General features: G+C 46.5%; 1 protein-coding gene across 1 annotated transcript in view; it reads left to right on the top strand.

Moving 5' to 3' along the window:
* The first annotated feature begins 8,678 nt into the window (after window positions 1-8,678).
* The window catches only part of LOC147086027 (uncharacterized), a 90,218-nt gene continuing 74,579 nt past the window's right edge, over window positions 8,679-24,317 (top strand). The window contains exon 1 of the mRNA XM_085979175.1: window positions 8,679-8,861. Within this exon, the coding sequence (XP_085835301.1) occupies window positions 8,679-8,861 (183 nt within the window). The remainder of the gene's footprint in view (window positions 8,862-24,317) is intronic.

Here is a 24,317-nt window from a genome sequence, read left to right as displayed (position 1 = left end):
TCAGAAAGACAGGAGATCAGAGGGGTCATGGGAGAGAGATCGGAGGGATAGGAGATCCGAGAGAGAAAAGTTTGGAGAGAGAGACGAGAGAGGAGATTGCAGGAGAGAGAAAGGAAATTGGAGACAACGTGGAGATCATAGGGGTGATGGCTTTGAGATCATACATAGAGACAAGATCGGAAGTGAGAGAGAGGAGATCGGAGAGAGCGAAGATCGGTGAGAGAGAATAGATAGGACAGACAGAGAGAGGAGATTGGAGAGGAGCGAAGGAAATAGGAGCGAACGTGGAGAACGTAGGGGTGATGGATTTGAGATCATAGAGAGAAAGGAGATCGGAGGGGAGAGAGAGATGATCAGAGAGAGAAGAGATCGGAGGTGGGGTGGAGAGATCGGCGAGAGAGCAATGGGAGAGAGGAGATCGGAGGGGGAGAGAGAGAGGAGATGGGAGCAAGAGCGGAGATCAGAGGGGGGATGGAGACAAGATCGAAGTGAGAGGAGTAGGAAAATCAGATCGGAGAGAGAGGGGATTGGAGAGAGAGGAGATCGGTGAGAGTGGAGAGAGGATGGGGAGAGAGTGGAGATTGGCGAGAGAGAGGAAATTAGAGTGGGCAGGGAGACGACATCAGCGATAGGGAGAAGGGGATGAGAGTGGACATCGGAGAGAGATGAGATCAGAGAGAGAGCAGGGCGAAAGACAGGCGATGGAGCTAGAAACGAAGTTCGACAGAAAGAGATTAGAGAGACAGAGGAGAGAGCAGAGAGGTGAAAGATTGCAGAGAGGGAGAGGAGATTAGAGCGTGCGATAGGAGATTAGAGAGAGCAAGAACCGTTTAGAGAGAGAGAAGATCCGAGGGGAAAAGAGAGGAGATCGAAGGGAGGTGGATGAGAGGCGATCTTTTGGGGAGAGAGACGATCAAAACGAAAGACAGCGGATCGGAGGGCAGAGGAATGGAGCTCGGCGTTGGGAGAGGAGGTCAGCAAATCGGGAGGAGAGAATGTCAGGAAATCGGGGGGGATTTAGGAGCACAGAGAACACAGTGGGGATGGGGAAAGAACGTGAACCAGGTCTAAAGGGGGCTGAGAGCGAGAACGTGATCCAGATTGTAAGACGGAGCACATTCTTCCAATCCCAACACCTTTGCACCCGCAACACATTTTCCCTCTCCAACGCCAGACCTGGCTGATATCTCAGAAAGCCCGGCAATGTGCAACAATTAAACTCAATGGACTGGTAGAAATCCGGAAGTCAGGACACTGTCACTATTCACTTTATAACCAATAAATTATTCACAATATTTGAGCCACACACAATGCAGCATTTATCTCAGTGTGGACGGTCAGGTAATTGTTGTGGGAGAAGGTCAGGAAGCCGCGGGAATTGTCCAGAATTTGGGCATGGTGGGGAGGTCAGGATATCAGGGGGGCGGGGTTAGGACCTCGAAGGGAAAGGTTAAGAGGTTGGGCAGAGGTAGAAGTTCAGGAACTTGTTGCGGAGGGTAGGAATATTTTTCGGTTGTGTTAGAAGGTCCTAACACGTGAGCGTGAGCCCTGTCTTTTCTCTCTGAGCTCTGTCTGGAGCCTGGCTGTCAGAATGAATGGGTCGTATTACAATTTGCAACTACATGATTACTTATGCAGGCAGGATCTAATTACACATTCCAAATAAACAGCATTGTTTGTCTTGTCCTTCAAGGGGACCAGTCAAGAAACTGTTGTTGCAAATAGACGTGACATTTTGCAATAAATGCTAACAGAACATTTCTTTCCTAATTGCTTGTTGTACCTGCATGTTAATTTTTTGGGATTCGTGCATAAGGAAACACAGTTCTCTGAATAGCAATATTTGTTAAAAACTCCCCATTTAAAAATATGCTGCATTTCTAGTTTTCCTACCAAAGTGGACAACTTCACATTGCTCCACATTATATTCCTACTGCCATACACTTGCCCATTCATTTACACTGTCTATGCGCCTTTTCAGCCTCATTGCATCCTCCTCACAACTTACTTTCCAACCTAGCTTTGTATTGCCAGCATCTTGGGTACATTACACTCGGTCCCCTCTTCTAAGTAATTGATATAGATTGTGAATAGCTGAGGCCCCAGCACTGATCCTTGCAGCACTCCACTAATTATAGCATGCCAACCCGAAAATTACCCTTTTAAACCCTCCATTCCAGTCTCTATTTTCTCTCCGATAAGCAATCGTGAATTAATGCTAAAATCTAACGCTCAACCCAGTAGCACTAATTTTGTGTAAAAATATATTGTGTGGCCCCTTATACGAAAGTTTTTTTGAAAATTCAAATACACTACATATACTGGTCCCCTTATCTACCCTGCCAGTTATCACCTCAAAGAACTCTGTTAGATTTTTCAAACACGATTTCCCTTTCATATATCCATGTCGACTCTGCTGAACCATATTACTATTTTTAAATGCCCTGTTACCAAGACACTAATAATAGATTCTACCATTGTCCCTACTACAGTTGTCAGGCTAACTGGCCCAAAGTAACATGTTTTCTCCTTCCCGTTTTTTTGAAAATCAAGGTTAACTTTGCTACCTTCCAATCCACGGGCACCATTCCATAATCAAGGGAATATTGGAAGAATAAAACCAATACATCCACTATGTCTGATTTGCCACCTCTTGAAATCCCGAGGATGTAGGCCATCAGGTCCAGGGGTTTTGTCAGCTTGTAATCCCATTTGTTTCTCAAGGTTCTATTGCTTTACTAATATTTATATCTTTAAGTTCCTCATTCTTACTAGACCTTTGGTTCCCCATTATTTCCGGAATGTTTTTTGTGTCATCTTCCGTGAAGACAGATACCAAATATATTTTTAATGACTCTGCCAGTTCTTTATTACCCATTATAATTTCTCCTGCCGCTGCCTGTAAAGGGCCAACGTTAACTTCCGCTATTTCCCCCCTTTTTAAATACTATTAGAAGCGTGCACAAACTCTATTATGTCTTTTGCTGGTTTTCTGCTATAATCTACTTTCTATGCCTTCATCAAATAATTGGACCTCCTTTCCTGAATTCTAAATCCGCAAAATCCTCAGGCTTTCTCCTCTTTTTGGCAACATTTGAAGCCTCTTCTTTTTATCTAATACGATCTTTAAGTTTTGGTTTGCCACTGTTATGCCATTGTTCCCGTTGGGTTATCATAACTTAAGGAAATTTACTATGAGCTAAGTTAATTTAATATATAAACTTTAATTAATTACAAAACTAAGACAAGGTTGTAAAGGAGTCGCAGTGCAGTTGGTGTGCTGCAACAGCAGCATGTGGCATTTTGTGGAGAGCATCGTGATCCGAGACGACCACGTCTCCAGTCAGTGTATGCATCTCGAGGAACTTAATCTCACAGTTGTTGAGTTGGAGTCCGAGGTGCAGAGATTGGGGAATCAGGGAGGGGAAGTTTTACCTGGACAGTTTTTTCCAGTTGGCAGTCACACTCCTTAGTGTAGGGAGTGGTACAGGTCTGGTTAGTTGTCAGGGATAGAGGGTGTGACTGCGACTCAGAGAGTTAAGGGGACCCCGGATATAGTGCTGGAGGAGCTTCCACCTTTGCCCTTATCCAACATTTACGAGACTCTTGCTGCCTGTGTAGAGGAGGGCAAATCCTGCAGGGTGTATGAACAATGATCACGGTACTGTGGTACAGTAGGCCATACAAGCTGAAAAGGACTGTTGTATATTTTTTATTGGTATTTGGGATTTGTGCATCGCTGGCAAGGCCAGAATTTATTGCCCTTCACTAATAGCATGGAAAAGGTGCTGTTGAGCTGCCTTCTTGAAACAGTGCAGTGCGTTTGGTGAAGGTACTTCAACAGTGCTGTTAGGGAGGGAGTTTCAGGATTTTGCCCCAGCGACGATGAAGCCAGGATGGTGTGTGACTTGGAGGGGAACTTGGAGTTGCTAGTTTTTCCATGCACCTGACGCCCTTGTCCTTCTAGGTGGAGGTGGTCACGGGTTTGGGAGGTGCTGCCGAAGAAGCCTTGGCGAGTTGTTACAGTTCATCTTGTAGATGGTACAAACTGCAGTTGTGGTAAGCCGGTGGTGGAGGGAGTGAATGTTTCAGGTGTTGGATGGGGTGCCAATCCAGAAGGCTGCATTGTCCTGGAGGGTGTCGAGCTTCTTGAGTGTTGTTGGAGCTGCACTCATCCAGGCAAGTGGAGAGAATGCCATCACACTCTTTACTTCTGCCTTGTAGATGCTGAAATGGCTTTGGGGAGCCAGGAGGTGAGTCACTCGCCGCAGAATACCCAGCCCCTAACCTGCTCTTATTGCCACAGTCATTATCTGACTGGTCCACTTAATTTTCTGGTCAATGGTGACCCGCAGGATGCAGATGGTGGGTGATTCGGCGATGGTAATAGCGTTGACTGTCACGGGAGATGTTTAGGCTGAAGTTTGTTGGAGATATTCATTGCCTGGCACTGCGAGGGGACTGTATAGTCAGGGTGAAAGCATCCTGGAATTCGCTGCCGACGGAAGTGGTGGAAGCGGAGAAAATCATTTTTTTGAAGTGCAACTGGATAGAGACTTGAGAGAATTAAACCAGCAGGGCAACGGGGTTAGAGGGGGGGAATGCAACTCACCGGATTGCTCTAAAGAGAAACGGCGAGGACACGATGGCCCGAATAGCCTTCTTTCGTGCTGTTATGACTCAATGATGCTATGATAGATTCCTTTCTGTGCAGCCACAGCTAAGAGTGACGAAGGCTATTTTGCCTGCACGGCGCCAGGGTTAAGGATATCTATCCGAGGTTGCAGAAGGATTTGCAGTGGGAAGGGAAAGATCCAGTTGTCGTGGGCCACGTAGAAACCAACAACATAGGTAGATCTCGGATTTAGTTTCTGCTGTCATTATTTGAGGAGCAAGTGCGCAAATTAAACACAGACCCTCAAAGATAATAATCTCTGGATTGTTACCAGAGCCATACGCAAATTGGAATAGGGACAAGCAGATCAGAGAGTTAAATCTGTGCCTCAAAGAATTGTGTGGGAAGTTAAAGTTTAAGTTGTAGGTATATACAATTAAATATTTAGCTGTAACACAAACCACGACCAGTATTGGAGGCCTGGTTCACCATTTGCTCTGAATTCCTATTATCTCCAAATTCCCAACTTTAACACTGTTTAAGTGCTCTCCATTTACGACCATGCTGTGCAGACCACTCTGTGTGCCAGCAGATACTGTTTAGTTTTATACGCCTTTGAGCCGCACCCAATTTACCATTTCCCCCTTCAACTCCAAATACTCAGCTCCCTGCTCACAGTAATTAGCCCCTATTCAAAACAAATATTTACAGCTGACTGAAAGCTCACTGCCACTGACAGGCAGCTTCTGTTAACGACAGTGCTTAAAGTTCTAGGTGAAATTCAAAATATCACGTTTCGCAGCTAGTACTCACCCAGTCCTTACCAGAGACATAAACTCTCTCCAAATTCCCCACTTTAAAACTGTGTTTCAGTGCAATCCGTTTAAGACCACTCTGTGCCGACCATAGGTCATAATACTCCGATTTGCTCATTTCTTGTCGACTGACAGGAAACAGGTGGACGTGGCTTTGGCCCACTTCTCAGACCCCACCCTAGATGACAACAGCCGGAGTGCCAGGAATACAGTGCGGTGACATAATTTTCAATTTGCTACCATCCTATTTGCACGAGGCTCCACACCTTTATGGATCTACGTCCTAGTATCAATCTCAAAAGCCCACATGTTGGGCCATATCCCAAACAGTGTCCGTTCCAATCACATGCAGGGAAATTTTCACCGTCGCTGGAGGCTTAAATGATAGTGTGGTTCAAACGCCCCTTATAAAGTTTGCATGATTTTCATTTATGGCTCAAACTGAAGCTGAAAATCAGCTAAATAGAGCAACTAATCAGTGAGATGTGGCACCTTATTGGGAAAATGCACAGAGGCTGTTCTGCTCCTGTAAGATTGCTGCTGGTATCCAGATCACTGACAGAGTTTACGGAGCTGAGATGTGCTGATAATGTAAATGTGGCTCGAAACTTTTTCAAGCCTTGCTTTTGCAACATTGCCCCAGTTTTAACCTTACCAGCCCAGCAAGAACGTGGCGGGTTTGGTTAAAATGGGGAATGTTTTGAACGGACTGGAATAGATAATGACTGTTTGCTGGCCGACTGGTGGATCAGACTAACCAGCCGTGAAGAGACCCCACGTATTTTAGGCCCCATCCTCATTAAAATTTGCCATCAAATATCACCTAGTGATGCAGTTCCTCATATTCAGCCTTCAAAATCAGGCCGCAATTGCCGGTAGCAAATCAAATTGTTGGAGAGAAATAAAATCGCAGAGGGAGGGGGTGGATCCGGTGGAGGCAGCAGTCTAGAATATGTTTGTGTCCCGGGAGTAACTCTCCTGCTCCTCTGGAGCCAACAAAATAATTCAGCGTTCAATTGTGTCACGCCTCTTCGGTTCAATCGGTGGTGGAACTAGTTGGAATTAGATAGCGCAGGCGCCGATCTATTTAAGCACAAAGTGCTAATCACATTCCTATTTAGGTCATGATTTCTGCATAAAACGGGGCCTATTTGCCGGGTAAATTGGGTTATGACAGACCAATCCAATTCTTGTTTATACATTTCACTATTTCTCGTTTATATCAGAAAAACCTTGTGGAAATAATTTTTGCATAAATTCAGATTTTGTTAAACAGTGTTATTGAATGTTATTGGGGGAACAGTTTATTTGTTTAGTGTCACACTTAGTGCCAGGAGTTGGCGCCAGAACGTAGCTGAGAGCTCCAACGACACCTGGTGCTCATTCCAGCACCGCACAACATATCCATCAAGCCGGCAGCCCTGCCACTTAACTCGAGTGCCGGGGACATGGCAATAACGGAGAGCATGACTCCAGTGAGTAAGCAACGCCCATTTGACGCCCGATCTACCAACGAGAAAGCAACGACAGGTTGCGCTGGTGAGCAGCAGCAGAAAGCCGGCTCCAGCGACGCTATTTAAAGGGATCATCTCCAATCATTCGCAACTGACAGCGTTTTGCAGTGTGAGTGGCCGTGTGCTACTACCTGCTACTGCATGTGTTTTCCTTAGTTTTTAGTGGACCTGGTTGGACCCGGAGCGGCAACAGCAGCAGAATAAAGTGCGTGGTGTGAGGAGGCCTGAGTGCAGAGCCAGATGTGGAAGAGCACCGAGACCCGAATTCAACAACAACAAAATAAAAGTCTGACGCCACAGGTAAACAGGTAAGTGAATGGTGGCGAGTATTTCTTTTCTCTTTGGACTGAGGGGAAATGTACAGTAACGACATATAACGAAATGTATAACTAACTAAACTTACAACTAACTAAACTTATTTTAAAAAATGTAATACATGTTACTACCTAAAATAAAAAAAGAAAATGCTGGAGAAACTCAGCAGGTCAGGCAGCATCTCTGAAGAGAGAAACAGAGTTAAAGTTTCAGGTCGATGAACTTTCCTCAGAACTGTAAAAATGCAGGAAATGGAACAGATTTTAAGCAAGTGAAGAGGCTGGGAGAGGGGGGAGTTGATGAAATATCAAAATGGAAGGTTTGTGATAGGACGGATGGCGGAAGAGGTTAACTGAGTTCAAGAGATATTCAAGGTGAAACGAGATGGCAATGGGACAGGTTAAGAAACCAAGAATACCTCTAGATGAAGTGTAAATTGCATTGGCATAATGAATGACAGCTGCCATGTGGGGGAGTAGAAAAAAGACAGAGTGAGGTTAAAAGAAATAATATATATATATATATGATAGGAGCTGAGGATATGATCTGAAATTGTTGAACTTTATGTTGAGTACGGAAGGCTGTAAAGTGCCTTCTCGAAAGATGAGGTGCTGTTCCTCGAGCTTACGCTAAGCTTCCATGGAACAATGCAAGAGGGCGAGCATGGTGAGGTCTGATGGGAGTGGAGCGGCGAATTAAAGTGACAGACGATCTGAAGCTCGTGGTCCCCCTTACGGACTGAATGGAGATGTTCCAAAAAGCGGCCACCCTATCTGCGATTGGTCACCCAATGTACAGGAGTTAACATCCTGAGCAGCGAATACAGAAAACTAAATTGCAAGATGTAAAAGTAAATCGCTGTTTCACCTGGAAGGGGTGTTTGGGGCCCTGGACAGTGGGAAGGGGGGAGGTATGAGGGCATGTGGTGCATCTCCAGCACTTGCATGGGAAGGTGCAGGACAAAGGGGGAGGGGTGTTGGTTGTGATAGAAGGGCCAACTAGGGTGTCGCGGAGGGAGTGATCCCTATGGAATGCTGAAAGTGGCATTGAGGAGAAGATGCAATTGGTGGTGGGATCACGCTGGAGGTGGCTAAAATGGCGGGGGATGATCCATTGAATGTGGAGGCTGGTGTTGTGAAAGGTGAGGACAAGGGGAACTCGTTTTGGTTCTGGGAGGGATGGGCAGGGTTGAGGGCTGAAGTGCGGGAGTTAGAGCGGACACAGTCAAGGGCCGAGTCAACCACTTTAGAGGGGAATCCTCGGTTGAGGAAAAAGGAAGACATGTAAGAAGCATATTAAGGTTATTACCTAGTTTACCTAGTTTGAAAGCTATAAATAGGCAATTGATTGATATTTACGTAATTAATGAAATAAAATAAAATAGAGATAGCAGGGCAGGTGATTTGTTGCAGCTGTAGCATGTGGGAGCTGGTGGACACCAGTGTGTTCCAGGGTGACCAGATCTGCAGTAAGTGGCTGCAGCTGGAGGAACTTCGGCGCAGACGTAATGAGCTGGAGTCCAAACTGCAGACATTGCGATACATCAGGGAGCAAGAAAGTTACCTGGAGAATTTGTTCCAGGAGGCAGTCCCACCCTTTAGGGTAAATATTTCAGAGTTTGGATTACTACCTGAACCACCAACAAATTGGCATAGGGTCAATAGGATTAGTGAGATGAAAGCGTGTTTCAAGGAATGGTCTGTGAGAAATAGGTTTCAATTCATGCGGCAGTGGCACCTGTGGTGTGTGTGCCTTTAAGAGCCCCCTGTGTACTGTAATGCCGGTAATGGCCACTCGGGCTATATAAGCCTGTATATTGTCTTGTATCTGTTAGTTCACCTCCAGACTTTGTTCAGTGAACACCTGTGAAACCAACTCCTGCCTTCCGTGTCTCTATTAACACATGGATACAACAGTGGCGATGAATTGGAAACGGACTTATCTGCAATCTGGCAGCACCTCAAGGAGATCGATTCCTCAGATGAAAGTCGAAGAAAAGCAAGGACGAAAAAAAAAAACAGTTGTTTCACCAGCTAGCTGAGCTGGTGGCAGGTACTGCAATAATCGTACCTGGGCGGCGGGCTGGGGCTCCATCGGCTGGCTCTGCAGCGGGGCCAAGCAGTGAAGGCGGAGGCAAACAGAGACAGAGGGGGGGAGCACTCGGGAGACGGCCGGCGCTGCAAAGCAGGTCGGCGTTCGGACGAAGCAGAGGGAGGAAAAAGTCCCAGAGAGTCCGGCGGGAATGAGTCTCCACCTGTAAATAAAAACCGTGGAAAACAGCGTTGTCAGCAGCAGCAGTGGCGGGAAAGCGCGGGAAGCGCCATTTCTTTCTGCAGAGAAGAAAGGAAAACGCGGGAGGTGCCATTTCTTTTTCAGGATGCCTAAGGCTGGCAATATTAATGCTTTCGATAACGATATAGAAGATTGGACCACATATGTGGAAAGATTGGAGGTATATTGCACAGCAAATAGAATAGAAAATGATAAAAAGGCATCAGTACTTCTAAATCTAATGGGCGCAAGGACATACGGGCTGTTACGAAATTAATCACTCAAGCCAAACCAAAGGACAAGAAATTTAAGCAGATTGTTGATACCCTACAGGAGCACTTAAACCCAACATCGCTGCTGATAGCGGAACGATTCAAATTCTTCAAGAGGAATCAGCACAAGAATGAAAGTAACGCTGATTACCTCACCGAATTAAGGAAGCTATCAAAGCACTGCCAATTCGGGGCAGGACTGGCAGATTCTCTTCGAGACAAATTCGTCTGCGGTCTCCTAAGTGAAGGAACACAGAAAAGGCTACTTTCTGAGAAAGATTTGACACTGGACAAGGCTTTCAGTATGGCTGTATCATACGAAGCAGCTGCAAGAGGAGCTGCAGAGATACAGCAAAAGACACAGGACTTCGGCACCCATGAAATGACACAGGGTTTTGAGAGATGTTATCGCTGCTGCAGATCCACCCATGACCAGAGAGACTGCTGGTTGAAGGACAAAGCATGCAGGCAATGTGGAAAGATTGGACACATTGCACGTGTATGCCGATCTGGACACAAAAAATCCATGGACAGGAAAAAAATCAATAAGGAAAAGTACAGTAAGGTACAAATGATGACAGACAGTAGCTCCGAAGACCAGAAGAGCGATAGCGACTCCGGAAACAAGAGACTAAGCTGTCTCAAATTACATTATGTAATTGCCAAAGAAGATTACCAGACCATTTGGGTTACCCTCACGATAGCCGGGTCCCCAGTTAAAATGGAGCTAGATACAGGATCAGCTCTGACCGTCATAAATCGACGGGATTACGAGTGGCTATTTCCGCATAAACCTTTGAAACACACATCCATTATCTTGAAAAAATATGCGGGGCAGAAAGTATACTCCAAAGGGAAAATAAGGGTGCCTGTTGTATACAACGGCAAGCAAATACAGAAATTGTATTTATACGTTCTGCAAGGTGGTGGTCCGCCGCTGTTGGGACGTGAATGGATCAGGAAGATACGTTTAGACTGGCACTCCATTCAGGCACTGACGGTGACCAGTAAGAAAAAAAATGATGATGACGTCATACCTGAACGATTAAAAGACATCTTGACCAACGCCAATGAAGTGTTTCAACAGAAACTAGGAACCTTGAAAGGCATCACCGCCTCAATAAAAGTGGAAGATGCGGCAATTCCCAAGTTTTTTAAGGCAAGGCCGGTGCCATATGCAATTCGTCCAGCAGTCGAGGCAGAGCTGGAGAATTTGGAAAAGGCAGGCGTATTATTCAAGATAGATTGGAGTGAGTGGGCAGCATCCATCGTCCCGGTCATGAAGAAAACGTTGAATTATGATAAATCTGAAAAACAGAGAAAAATTCGCATCTGTGGCGACTTCAAGGTGACTGTAAACCCGGTCCTTCACACGGTACTGTATCCTCTTCCGAGGATAGAAGATATTTTCGCCTCACTATCCGGAGGGAAACGTTTCACCAAAATTGACTTGGCACAGGCATATCTAAAGATGGAGGTTGAAGAGGCCTCTAAAAAGTATCTCAGGATAAATACACACAAAGGCCTGTACCAGTACAATCGACTGGTTTTCGGAGTAGCATCAGCTCCAGCTATCTGGCAAAGAGCTATGGAGCAAGTCCTCCAAGAGATTCCGGTGACTCAATGCTTCCTAGAGGACATCCTTGTAACAGAAGAAAACGACAACGGGCACCTTGCCAATTTGGAGGAGGTGCTCACTAGGCTGAGAGAACGCGGCCTACGAGAAAATCGCCGCAAGTGCGAATTTTTCCAGAAACAAATATCATATTCTGGCCACATAATTAACGAGGAATGGTTACATAAGTCACCTGAAAAAATTGAAGCAGTCATAAAAGCCCAAGCAGCTGAAAATATCTCACAATTAAGGTCGTTCCTGGGATTGATATATTACTATCATAAATTTTTACTGAACTTGTCAACTCTTCTGCACTCTCTTAACGAACTGCTACAAACGGGAGTAATTTGGAAATGGAGCGAAGACTGTAAACGTGCCTTCCATAAATGCAATGGCTTGATCACGTCCAAGGAAGTTTTGGCTCATTACAACCCATCACTGCCAATCAGACTGGCGTGCGATGCATCCCCTTATGGGGTAGGAGCAGTATTATTGCATAGATTCCCTGATGGCTCGCAGCGGCCGATAGCCTTTGCGTCACGCTCATTGAACTCAGCTGAGCGTAACTATGCCCAGATCGACAGGGAAGCGCTCAGCCTGGTATGGGGAGTGAAGAAATTCAACCATTACCTACACGGACAAAAATTTACCTTGTTGACTGACCATCAACCCCTCGTCTCCATATTCAAACCTAAAAAGTGTGTTCCCATTATGACAGCGCAAAGGCTACAGCGGTGGTCCCATTTCCTAGGGGCACACCAATATGACATAGAATACAAAGGATCAAAATAGCATGGGAATGCTGATATTTATCACGCCTACCGTTGCCAATGGTAGAAGAGGCACCTACAGTAGACCCAGTGGAGATGTTCCACCTAGAGGTACCGGGGAACATAGGGTCTGATGAAAGGGTGGAACTGAACGAAATCAGTATTTGTATGGAAATGGTGATAGGAAAATTGATGGGACTGAAGGCCGATAAATCCCCAGGGCCTGAAAATCTACATCCCAGGGTACTTAAGGAAGTGGCCCTAGAAATATTAGATGCATTGCTGGTCATCTTCCAGAACTCGATCGTCTCTGGAACAGTACCCATGGATTGGAGGGTAGCTAATGTTACCCCACTATTTAAAAAAGGTGGTAGAGAAAAAGAGGGGAATTATAGACCGGTAAGCCTGACATCGGTAGTGGGGAAAATGCTAGAGTCCATTATAAAAGATGTAATAGCAGAGCACTTGGAAAGCAGTGACAGGATCGGACAAAGTCAACATGGATTTAAAAGAGGTAAATCATGCTTGACTAATCTATTGGAATTTTATGAGGATGTAACTGGTAAAATAGATGAGGGAGAACCAGTGGATGTGGTGTATTTGGACTTTCAGAAGGCTTTTGATAAGGTCCTGCATAAGAGATTAGCGTGCAAAATTAAGGCACATGGGATTGGGGGCAAGGTATTGACTTGGATAGAGAACTGGTTGGCGGACAGAAAGAAAAGAGTTGGAATAAACGGGTCATTTTCCAAGTGGCAGGCAGTGACTAGTGGGGTACCGCAAGGACCGGTCCATGGACCCCAGCTGTTCACAATATATAGTAATGATCTGGACGAGGGAATTGGATGTAATATCTCCAAATTTGCAGACGACACAAAGCTGGGTGTGAGGGTATGCTGCGAGGAGGATGTCATGAAGCTCCAGTACGATTTGGACAGGTTAGGTGATTGCACAGAAACATGGCAAAAGCACTATAATGTTGATAAATTTGAGGTAATCCACTTTGGTGGCAAAAACAGGAAGGCACATTTTTATTTGAATGGCAGTAGATTGGGAGAAGGGGAAGTGGAAAGTGACCTGGGTGTTCTTGTGCACCTGTCGCTGAAGGTAAGCATGCAGTTGCAGCAGGCGGTTAAGAAGGCTAAGGTATGTTGGCCTTCGTAGCAATAGGGTTCGAGTACAGGAACAAGGATGTCTTCCAACAGTTGTACAGGGCCTTCGTGGGATCGCACCTTGAGTATTGTGCGCAGTTTTGGTCACCTTATCTGAGGAAGGACGTTCTTGCCATGGAAGGAGTGCAGCGAAGATTCACCAGGCTGATAACTGGGATGGCAGGAATGACGTATGAGGAGAGATTGTGTCGATTGGGCTTATACTCACTGGAGTTTAGAAGATTGAGAGGGATCTGATCGAAACCTATAAAATTCTGTCAGGCCTGGACAGACTAGATGCTGGAAGGATGTTCCCGATGGTCGGGGAGTCCAGAACCAGGGGTCATAGTCGAAGGATAAGGGGTAATACATTTAGGACTGAAATGAGGAGGAATTTCTTCACCCAGAGAGTGGTGAACCTGTGGATTTCTCTGCCACAGAGGGCGGTGGAGGCCAGTTCATTAAATATATTCAAGAAAGAGTTGGATATATTTCTTGAGGCTAAAGGGATCGAGGGATATGGGGAGAAAGCAGGGACAGGGTACTGAGTTTGAATGATCAGCCATGATCTCATTGAATGGTGGAGCAGGCTCGAAGGGCCGAATGGCCTACTCCTGCTCCTATCTTCTATGTTCCTATGTTTCTATGTTTTTCGAATTAAATATTTTTCGTATAGATTGCTCCCAGTCCTTTTCCATAGCTAATCTAAACCTTCTGCTACTATGATCACTGTTCACCTACTGACCCTTGCTCCACGTGCTGCACCTTATTCTCCATAACCAGATCCAGCAATGGCTTCTTCCTCGTTGTGCCGGAAACATACAGGTCGAGAAAGTTCTCCTGAACGTATTTCATACATTTTCCACTTCTCTGCCGTTTACACTATTACTAACCCAATCAATTTTAGGTAACTGAAGTCTTCCATTACCAGGCGACATTTCTTGCATCTCTGCAATTTCCATCCCACTTTGCTCCTCTATATCCTTCCCACTAAGTTGGTGGCCTGTAGAATGCAGCTAGAATGGTAATGGCACCTCTATTTTTTCTCAAATCTAGCCATAAAGAATCTTTCCTAGATCCCTCCAGGACATGCTCTTTCTCCATCACTGTAACTTTCTCCTTGACCAATATTGGCTCCCCGCCTCCTTTCTTACCTTCCCTGGCTTTCCTGAACAACTTATATACAGAATTATTTAGAGTCCAATCCTGCCCTTTTTTGAGCCGGGTCAATGTTTTTGCCATGATATCATATTTCCATGTGGCTATTTGTGCCAGCAGCTCACCAGTCTTATTTAGCACGCTTCGAGCGTTTATACACATGCAATATGAAACGACCTTAGATTTTCTTGTATTCTCTCTTGGTCTGAACCCACCTAAAACCGTTGTATTTCTTACTCTAGTGCTATCTTTCTCTCCACATCCTTGTTTCTCCTTTCTAATGCTACACTCTAGTGCCAACCCCTGCCCAATCAGTTTCAACCCTCCTGAACAGCGCTAGCAACCGCCTGACCCCCCGTGAGGACATTGGTCCCAGGTCTGTTGAGGTGCCCTACCTCCCCCAAAATCGGTACGAATGTCCCAGAAATCTGAAGGCCTCCCTCCTGCACCATCTCTCCAGCCACGCATTCATCTGCCAAACCTGCCAATTATTATATGCACTAGCACGTGGCATCGGGAGTAATCAGGGGCTTACAAACTTTGAGATCCTGCTTTTTAATCTCTTTCCTACCTCCCTATAATCAGCTCTCAGGACCTCAACCCTCTTGCTACCTATGTCATTGATACCGATATGGACCACAACCGCAGGCAGTTAACCCTACCCCCTCAGAATGTTCTGCAGCTGCTCAGTAACATCCTTGGCCATGGCACCAGCGCGGCATCATACCATGCTGAAATCACGCTTGCAGCCACACAAACGCCTGTCTGTTCACCTAAATATCGAATCTTCTATCACTATTGCTTTCCAAATCTCCCTCCTCCCCTCTCTCCCCTCCCCACCGCTGTACAGCTGAGCCACCTGTGGTGCCATTTATTTGGCTCTGGCTGTGCTCCCTTGAGGACCATTCACCCTCATCAATACTCAATATTCAGTTTCTATGTAACATGATCTTGGAGCTGAATGGCCTCCTCCTGATCTCGTGTAAAAAGCTCGAGCGGATGAATGGCCTGCTATTTTCACTGCAAAACAGGCTTAAACGGCTGACTGGCCTCCATCTATTCCAAATGTAACAGACTCGAGAGCACTGAAGGCCACCTCCTGTACTTAATATATCAAATTCAGAGGGCTGAATGACGTCCTCCTTTACCCGTAGAGAGCTGATTTGCCTCCTCCTGTTCCTAATGTAACAGAATCGAGGGGTTGTTTGGCCTCCTCCTGCTCCTGTGTCACAGAATCGGGGAGTAAATTGGCCAATCCTGTTCCTAATGAAACAGGATCGAGGGGTTGAATGACCTACTCCTGTTCCTAATCTAAAAGGCTCGTCGGGCTGAATGCTCTCCTCTTGTTTCTGTGTAATAGGCTCAAGGGCCTAAATGGCCTCCTCCTCGTCCTTATGTAACAGGTTCGAGGGGATGAATTATCTCTGCATGTTCATAATCTAACAGTCCGGATGGGCTGAATGGCCTCCCCCTGTTGGTGTGTAACTGTCTCGAGGGGCTGAATGGCCTCCTCCTATTCCTAATGTAACATGCTCGAGGGACTGAACGGCCTCCTCCTGTTGCAATCTAACAGGCTGGAGGGGCTGAACGCCCAATTCTGTTGCTATGTAACAGGCTTGAAGAGATTGAATGGCCGTGTTCCATTGCTAATGTACCAGGCTCGAGGGGCTGAATGTCCTCCTCCTGGTCCTGTGTAACAGGCTTGACAAGGTGAAGGGCCTCCTACTCATCCTAATGTAACAGGCTCGAGGGGCAGTATGGCCTCCACCTATTCCTAATGTAACAGACACGAGGGGCTGAATGGCTTCCTCCTGCTTCTAATGTAACTGACTTGAGGGGCTGAATGGCTTCCTCCTGCTCCTAATGTAACAACCTCGATGGGGTGAATGGCTTCTTTTTTATTATTCATTCCTGGGATGTAGGCCATCGCTTGCAAGGCCAGCAGTTATTGTCAATCCCTAGTTGCCCTTGAGAAGGTGGTGTGAGCCTCCTTCTTCAAACGCTGTAGTCTGAGTGATGAAGATACTCCCTATGGAGGGAGTTCCAGGATTTTGACCAGGCGACTATGAGTGAACAGTGATATACTTACAAGTCAGTTTAGTCTGTAGCTTAGAGGGTTTCTTGGAAGTGATGATGTTCCCATGCCACTGGTGCCCTTGTATTTCTTGGTGGTAGAGGTCGCGGGTTTGGGAGGTGCTGCCGAAGTAATCTTGGTGAGATACTGCAGTGCATCTTGCAGATGGTACACACTGCAGTCACGGTGCGCCGGTGGTGAAGGGAGGGAATGTATAGTGTGGAAGATCAGGTGCGCATCGGGCAGGCTGCTTTGTCCTGGATGGTGCCGATCTTCTTGAGAGTAGTTGGAGCTGCACTCATCCAGGCAAGTGGACCGTATTCCATCACACTCCTGACTTGTGCCTTGTAGGTGATTAATAGGCTTTGGGGAGTAACAAAGTGAGACACTCGCAGCAGAATAACAACCACTGAACTGGTCATGTAGCTGCAGTATTTATTTGGCTGGTCCAGTTAAGTTTCTGGTCATGGTGACCCCGAGGATGATGCTGGTGTGGGATTCGGTGATATTAATGTCGGTACATATTTCAGCTCTGTATCATCGGCCTCTGGAGTGAACATAACAATAAACTGAGTTTAAACAAATTGGTTGTTAGAAACAAGTAAGCCCATCTAATGTGGCCAGCCCACTCCATAAGCAGCGGTGGGAATGTATATGAGAGTGAGGAATGTTGATCCTCCGGGTCAGTCCCTGGCACAGCACATTCTGGGGTCCTTGGACTCCAGCTATTCACGATATATATTAATGATCTAGACAAGGGAACTAGCTGTACTATCTCCAAATTTGCAGACGACACAAAGCTGGGTGGGCGTGTGTGCTGTGAGGAGGATGTCGAGAATCTCCAGGATGATTTGGACATGTTTGGTGATTGGGCAGAAACATGGCAGATGCAATATAACGTGGATAAATGTGAGGTTGTACACTTTGGTGGCAAAAACAGGAAGGAAGATTATTATCTAAACGGCAATAGATTGGGGGAAGGGGAACTGCAACGACACCTGGGTGTCCTTGTGCTCCAGTCGCTGAAGGTAAGCATGCAGGTGCAGCAAGTGTTTAAGAAGGCAAATGGTATGTTGGCCTTCGTAGCGAGAGGGTTTCAGTACAGGAACAAGGTTGTCTTGCTGCAGTTGTACAGGGCCTTGGTGAGACCACATCTTGTGTATTGTGTGAAGTTTTGGTCGCCTTACCTGAGGAAGGATGTATTTGCCATGGAAGGAATTCAGCGAAGATTCACCAGGCTGATACCTGGGATGGCACGAATGACTTATGAAGGGAGATTGGGTCGATTGGGCTTTTACTCGCTGAAGTTTAGAAGAATGAGAGGAGATCTCATTGAAACCTATAAAATTCTGACAGGAGTGGACAGACTAGATGCAGGAAGGATGTTCCCGATGGTCGGGGAGTGCAGAACCAGGGGACACAGTCTAAAGATAAAGGGTAGGCCATTTAGGACAGAAATTAGGAGGAATTTTTTCACCCAAAGAGTGGTGAACCTGTGGAACTCTCTACCACAGAAGGCGGTGGAGGCCAGTAAATTAAATATATTCAAGAAAGAGGTGGAAAAATTTCTTAAGGCTAAAGGGATCAAGGGGTATGTGGAGAAAGCTGGGACCGGGTACTGAATTTGGATGATCAGCCATGATCGCATTGAATGTTGGAGCAGGCTCGAGGGGCGAATGGCCTACTCCTGCTCCTCTCATTTATGTTTCTATGTTTCTATTCCTGCTTCATTGTCCCGCTTAATACAGAGTAGCACCAACCTTCCTTTTTATCTCCCTTCCTTCCAGCAGGGTCAAATTTCATCGCCTTCAAATCAGTACATCAGTGCTATTTATCATTGTCCTGTTTGGATTCCCATACCATTGTGGCAGGCTTCTTATGTGTTAGTCAGGCATTGTCTGTTACTCCTCCTGACCGACAGGCAGTCTGCATTAATTGTGGACAAAAACATTTCTAAGTGATGTATCTGGTATGGACACGCAATTATCTGAGGATCCTCATTTGTTCAGATTCCCAATCCTCAACGCTGTCCATTTTCTGATTATTTACTTCACCATCTCTTCTATCGAGTTGCTGACTGCCTTTTGAGCAGAGCAGGCGTTAACTTCGTCCACGCGGGAGCTTCAGCATTTCTCGATCTGCCACAGCAACAGGTGTGGGCACGGTGGTTACTTGTGAGTGTGACTGTACATGTCCTACTTTTTTGGTGTCACTCTCCTGTCTCTTGTACCGTCCTGGAAATGCGCTGTCAGTAAATGCGTGACCTCTGAAGGACAGTCCTGGTCTTCAAAGATGAGCTGAAATAAAATAATTGATGGGATTATTGTTGGGAAATTCTTCAGCCTTGATGTCACATGCACAGGTAGTCCAATTGTACTCTAAAGAAAAGGATAAAGTAGAATGGACGCAGAAAGTGGCTCAAATCTGCAGGTTGCCCATGTGCCTGCAGAGGTAGTGCTTCACCATCCCAGGGTAAACTCCTATGAATGGGATGTTTCGTGATCTCATGCTGATCTCTGCGAGTGTGCAGCATTTATCTGATTTCAGTCCTTTGCTGGGTATGTGAAAGAAATGGACAATGAAGGGCTCAGTCAGTCTCAGTCAGATAAAGTGGAAATCTCCCTCTACACTGCCTCAACAAGCACGCCCAGGGCTGCTCCACTAGTTTAGATACAGAGTAAAGCTCCCTCTGCACTGTCCCATCAAACACTCACTGGGCAGATACAGTGAAGGGTTAGATACAGAGTAAAGCTCCCTCTACACTGTCCCATCAAACACTCCAAGGTCAGGTACAGCACAGGTTAGATACAGAGTAAAGCTCCCTCTGCACCGTCCCAAAAAACATTCCCAGGGCAGGCACAGCTTGGGTTAGATACAGAGTAAAGCTCCCTCTACACTGTCCCATCAAACACTCCCAGGGCAGGGACAGCACGGGTTAGATACAGAGTAAACCATCCTCTACACTGTCCCATCAAACAGTCCGAGTGTAGGTATAGCAAGGGTTAGATAAAGAGTTACTCTCCCTCAACACCGTCCAATCACGCACTCCCAGTGCAGTTACAGCATGGGGTTAGATGCAGAGTAAAGCTCACTATACACTGTCTCACCAAACATTTCCAGGTCATGTACAGCACGGGTTAGATACTGAGTGAAGCTTGCTCTAAATTGCTCAATCAAATATATCCTACTCAGATACAGAATATGTGCAATGCAGTACAACCCCAATGAAGCATAACAGCTCAATGGGGCATGGGATGAATAATGAATAACAAATCCTCTACAGTTAAATGTCAAGAACTCCCAGATGAGGTATGGGCTAGCTTTACATACGAGTTAAGCTATGTTGAACTTGCCGCATCAAAGGCCATGGCTTTTGTTATCTTTCGAAGAAGCTTGCAGTAGCTGGTTAGGTTCACACCTCGGCAAAATCCTGGACTGACTGGAATCTCAGTAAAGTTTCTCACCTTTACAATCATTGCTGACGCTTCTTGTTTTATCCCATCTTTGAAACTGGAGGTCTGGGTCCCACAAGATCTGCTCTGTGAATCAAGCGAACTTTTTCGAGTCCCAGTTGATGTGCTGATCAATGGAATTCACTCTCTCTACATTCCTGAGATACTGCTCAGTCCAAGAATTTTATAATGCAACAGTTAATGTTAATTCTACAATCTGTAATTGGAATATCATAGGATTATTTTGTGACTATTCATTTTATTTGAATGTATTTGTAATTAATGATATTTAGTGATCATAGAATGTTTGAATTTCAAATTCAGTTGGAGGGTTGGAAAGTTGTGTTCCAAACGAGTGTCCTGATCATAAACATAGGCAATTATAATGGCATGAGTGCAGAACCGGCTACAGTGGACTGGAAAAACAATTGAAATTGTTAAAAATTTGAAATGCAGTGGCGGACATTTAAGGAGATATTTCATAACTCTCAAAAAAAAATATTCCAGTGAGAATGTTATATTTTAAGAGAAGGGAGCAGCATCCGTGGCTAACTAAGGAAGTAAAGAAGGTAACAAATTTAGAACGAAGGCAAACAATTTTGCCAAGATTGGTGGGAGATCAGAGGATTGGGAATTTTTAAAAAACCAGCAAAGGAAAACTAAAAAAATAATAAAGAGAGAGAAGATGAATTATGAGAGTAAGCTGGCAAGAAACATTAAAACAGATAGTACGAGGTTCTACAGGTATAAAAAAGGATGAGGGTAGATGAGATTGGAATTAATAATGGGGAACTGGGAAATGGCAGAGATTCTGAACAAGTATGTTGCATCTGTCTTCAATGTGGAAGGCATTAACAACATCAAAATAATGCATAATCAAGGGGCCACTGGAAGTGGGGAACTAAAGGCAATCAATATCTCTAAGGAAATAGTTCTCAGACAAATAATGGGACCATAAGACAACAAGTCCCCAGGACCAGATGGCCTGCATCCCAGGCTCCTAAAATGCGTGGCTACAGAGATAGTGGATGCATTGGTTGCAATATAGCAAAATTCCCCGGACTCTGGAGAGGTCCCAGCGGATTGGAAAACCGCTAATGCAGCACCCCTATTTAAGAAAAGAGGGAGACAGAAAGCAGGGCATAATAGACCAGTTAGCCTAACATCTGTCTTTGGGAAAATGCTGAAGTCCTTCATTATGGAAGCAGTAGCAGGGCATTTGGAAAAAGATACTGCAGTCAAACGGAGTCAGCATGGTTTTAAGGAAGGGAGATCATGTTTATCAAATTTGCTGGAGTTCTTTGAGAATGTAACAAGCAGGGTGGACAAGAGTGAGCCAGTGGATGTGGTGTACTTGGATTTCCAGAAGGCATTCGATAAGTTCCACATAAAAGGTTACTGCACAAGATAAGAGCTCACGGAGTTGGGTTGATTCTTTAGCATGGATAGAGAATTGGCTAACTTACAGAAAGCAGAGTGTAGGAATAAATGGTCATTTTCTGGTTGGCAAACAGTAACGAGCGGGGCGCCACAAGGATCGGAGCTGGGCCCCAGCTAGTTACAATATACATTAATGAATTTGATAAAGTGATAGCGTGTGATGCAGCCAAGTTTGTGGATGATAAAAAGATGGGTGGGGAAGCAAGTTGTGCAGAGTACACAAAGAATCTGTAAAGAGGTACAGACAGGTTAGGTGAGTGGGCTAATATTTGGCAGGTGGAGTAGAATGTGGGAAAGTGTGAGGTTATTCTCTTTGGCAGGAAAAATAAAAAAGCAAACTATTATTTAAATAGAGAGTTATTACAAAATGCTACAGTTCAGAGGGAGCTGGGGGTCTTTGTGCATGAGACACAAATAGCTAGCATGCAGTTGAAGCGCCGTCAATTACTCAAAAGACTGAGGTTAAGCGAGTAACAACCAGGCTTTTATTAACTACAGAATGAAGGTCTTGTCTCGAGTGGTCGACTCGTCCAGAATACTAAGGGACTGGGAGGTAGTCACTTATATACCTGGAATAGAGGGAGGAGTCAGCCGAGGCATGTCCAGACCTGTACCTAGTGGAATAACACATACACATACAGACAGGTATAACAGTGATTTACCACATTCACCCCTTGTTTAAAAATGAGTCCGGCGGGGTGAAGTGTATTTAAAAGTTCGTGTATTGGAGTCTCTCCGGAGGTCTTGTCTGCCGCTGTGATCGACGTGGCGACGGCAGGGGTGGTGGAGCTTCCGGCGTCGCATTCTGTGTAGGCTGGGGCCCTGGAGTGTAGTCCTCGTGGGTGACGGTCCGAGGCGAGCCGGCTGCTGGGGTTGGAAATCGGGTCGTGGGGGTGGTGGTAATGGGTAGTGGGTTACAGCGGTCCCCGAGGATGCGAGGTCTCGTATGGAGACTGTGTCCTCCCGCCCTACAGCGGTACCCGAGGGTGCGAGGTCTCGTATGGAGACTGTGTCCTCCCGCCCGTCCGGGTATACAATGTAAGCATACTGGGGGTTGGTGTGGAGGAGGTCCACCCTTTCGACCAGGGGGTCCGTTTTATTGGCCCTCACGTGTCTTCTCAGTAGTACCGGCCCTGGGGACGTCAGACATGGCGGTAACGATGTCCCCGATGTGGACTTCCTTGGGAAGACAAACATTTTCTCGTGAGGGGTGGCATTGGTGGCAGTGCAGAGCAGTGACCGAATCGAGTGGAGCGCATTGGGAAGCACCTCCTGCCAGCGGGAGGTCGGAAGGCCCCAAGGGCTAGATTTTCAGTTGCTTGCCTCAGCAGTTAGCGCCTTAAGAGAAGTGATTTTCGGGCGCTATGCGTGTAGCGACCGGGCGCAGCGCAGTTTGTGCCCCGCCCCAAATTAAGTTGCCCGTTAGCGCCGGCGCAAAGTTTAGCGGCCCCCCGGATGCGCGCGCAAAAAATGACGTCACATCCTCGTGCAATGCCCTTTGGCCGCCCCGAATCCAAACTTCAGTTGGACCGCCCCATTGTGCAGCTGGCGTCCAGAGCGTTTGTAAAATGGAACGCAACACACCCTGGGGAGCGCAAATTAAAGGGCACTCCTCCTGCACTATAAACGGCAGTCTGCATGTGTTGTGTGGAAGGATCCAGTGTGTTGTTCTGAACGGTGTATTTATGTTTCCGGCCACCACTACCACCACCACCACCACCACCACCGCCACCACCACCACCTCCTCCTCCTCCTCCTCCTCCTCCTCCTCCTGTTTTCCCCCCAAGACTCTGCCTTTGAAAAAAACACATGCACCCTTCCCCTTTGAGAGCTCACTGGCACCAGAGTGTCTGCCGTGCGCTGCGCCCGAGCTCGGGTGTTGCGCTCTGCACCGCCGGCTGAGCGCCTAAAGATAGTAGTGGAATGCCTCTTTTAGCGCTCCACCAACCTCTTAGGGTGAAGCCACTGAATTTCCGGCAACGGGGCGCTACTTTGGGGCGGGCGCTAACTTCGGGCGGGCGCTAAGGTTAGCGCCCCAAAACTGTCTATACTGAAAATCTAGCCCCTAGACTTTAAGGCTAGTAGGGCGGCCTTCCAAACTGTTGCATTCTCTCTTTCCACCTGTCCGTTCCCCCGGGGGTTATAACTGGTGGTCCTGCTTGTGGCTATACGCCTAGCGAGCAGGTACTGGCGGAGTTCGTCGCTCATAAACGATGAGCCCCGGCCGCTATGGATATAGCTGGGCAAACCGAACAAGGTGAAGAGGCTGTTCAGAGATTTAGTGACCTTGGCACTGATCATGTCCGAGCAGGGGAAAGCGAACGGGAAACGGGAGTACTCGTCAATGATGTTGAGGAAGTACACATTGCGGTCGGAGGAGGGGAGAGGCCCTTTAAAATCGACGCTCAGGCGTTCGAAAGGGCGAGTGGCTTTTATCAGGTGGGCTCTGTCTGGTCTATAAAAGTGCGGTTTGCACTCAGCACAGACTTGGCAGTTCTTGGTCATGGTCCTGACCTCCTCGATGGAGTAAGGCAGGTTGCGGGCCTTGATGAAGTGGAAGAACCTGGTGACCCCCGGGTGGCAGAGGTCATTGTGGAGGGCCCTCAGTCTATCGATCTGCGCGCTGGCGCAGGTGCCACGTGATAGGGCATCTGGGGGTTCATTGAGCTTCCCAGGCTGGTACAAGATCTCGTAGTTGTAGGTGGAAAGTTCGATTCTCCACCTCAAGATCTTGTCATTTTTGATTTTGCCCCTCTGCTTGTTGTTGAACATAAAAGCAACTGAACGCTGGTCAGTGGGCAGGGTAAATCGTTTTCCGGCCAGGTCGTGCCTCCAATGATGCACAGCCTCCACAA

Source organism: Somniosus microcephalus, unplaced genomic scaffold (assembly GCF_052327205.1).
Source record: "Somniosus microcephalus isolate GS21.2 unplaced genomic scaffold, FLI_Smic_1.0 unresolved_chr8, whole genome shotgun sequence".
Classification (NCBI taxonomy): Eukaryota; Metazoa; Chordata; class Chondrichthyes; order Squaliformes; family Somniosidae; genus Somniosus; species Somniosus microcephalus.
This window is presented reverse-complemented; position numbering and strand designations above follow the sequence as displayed.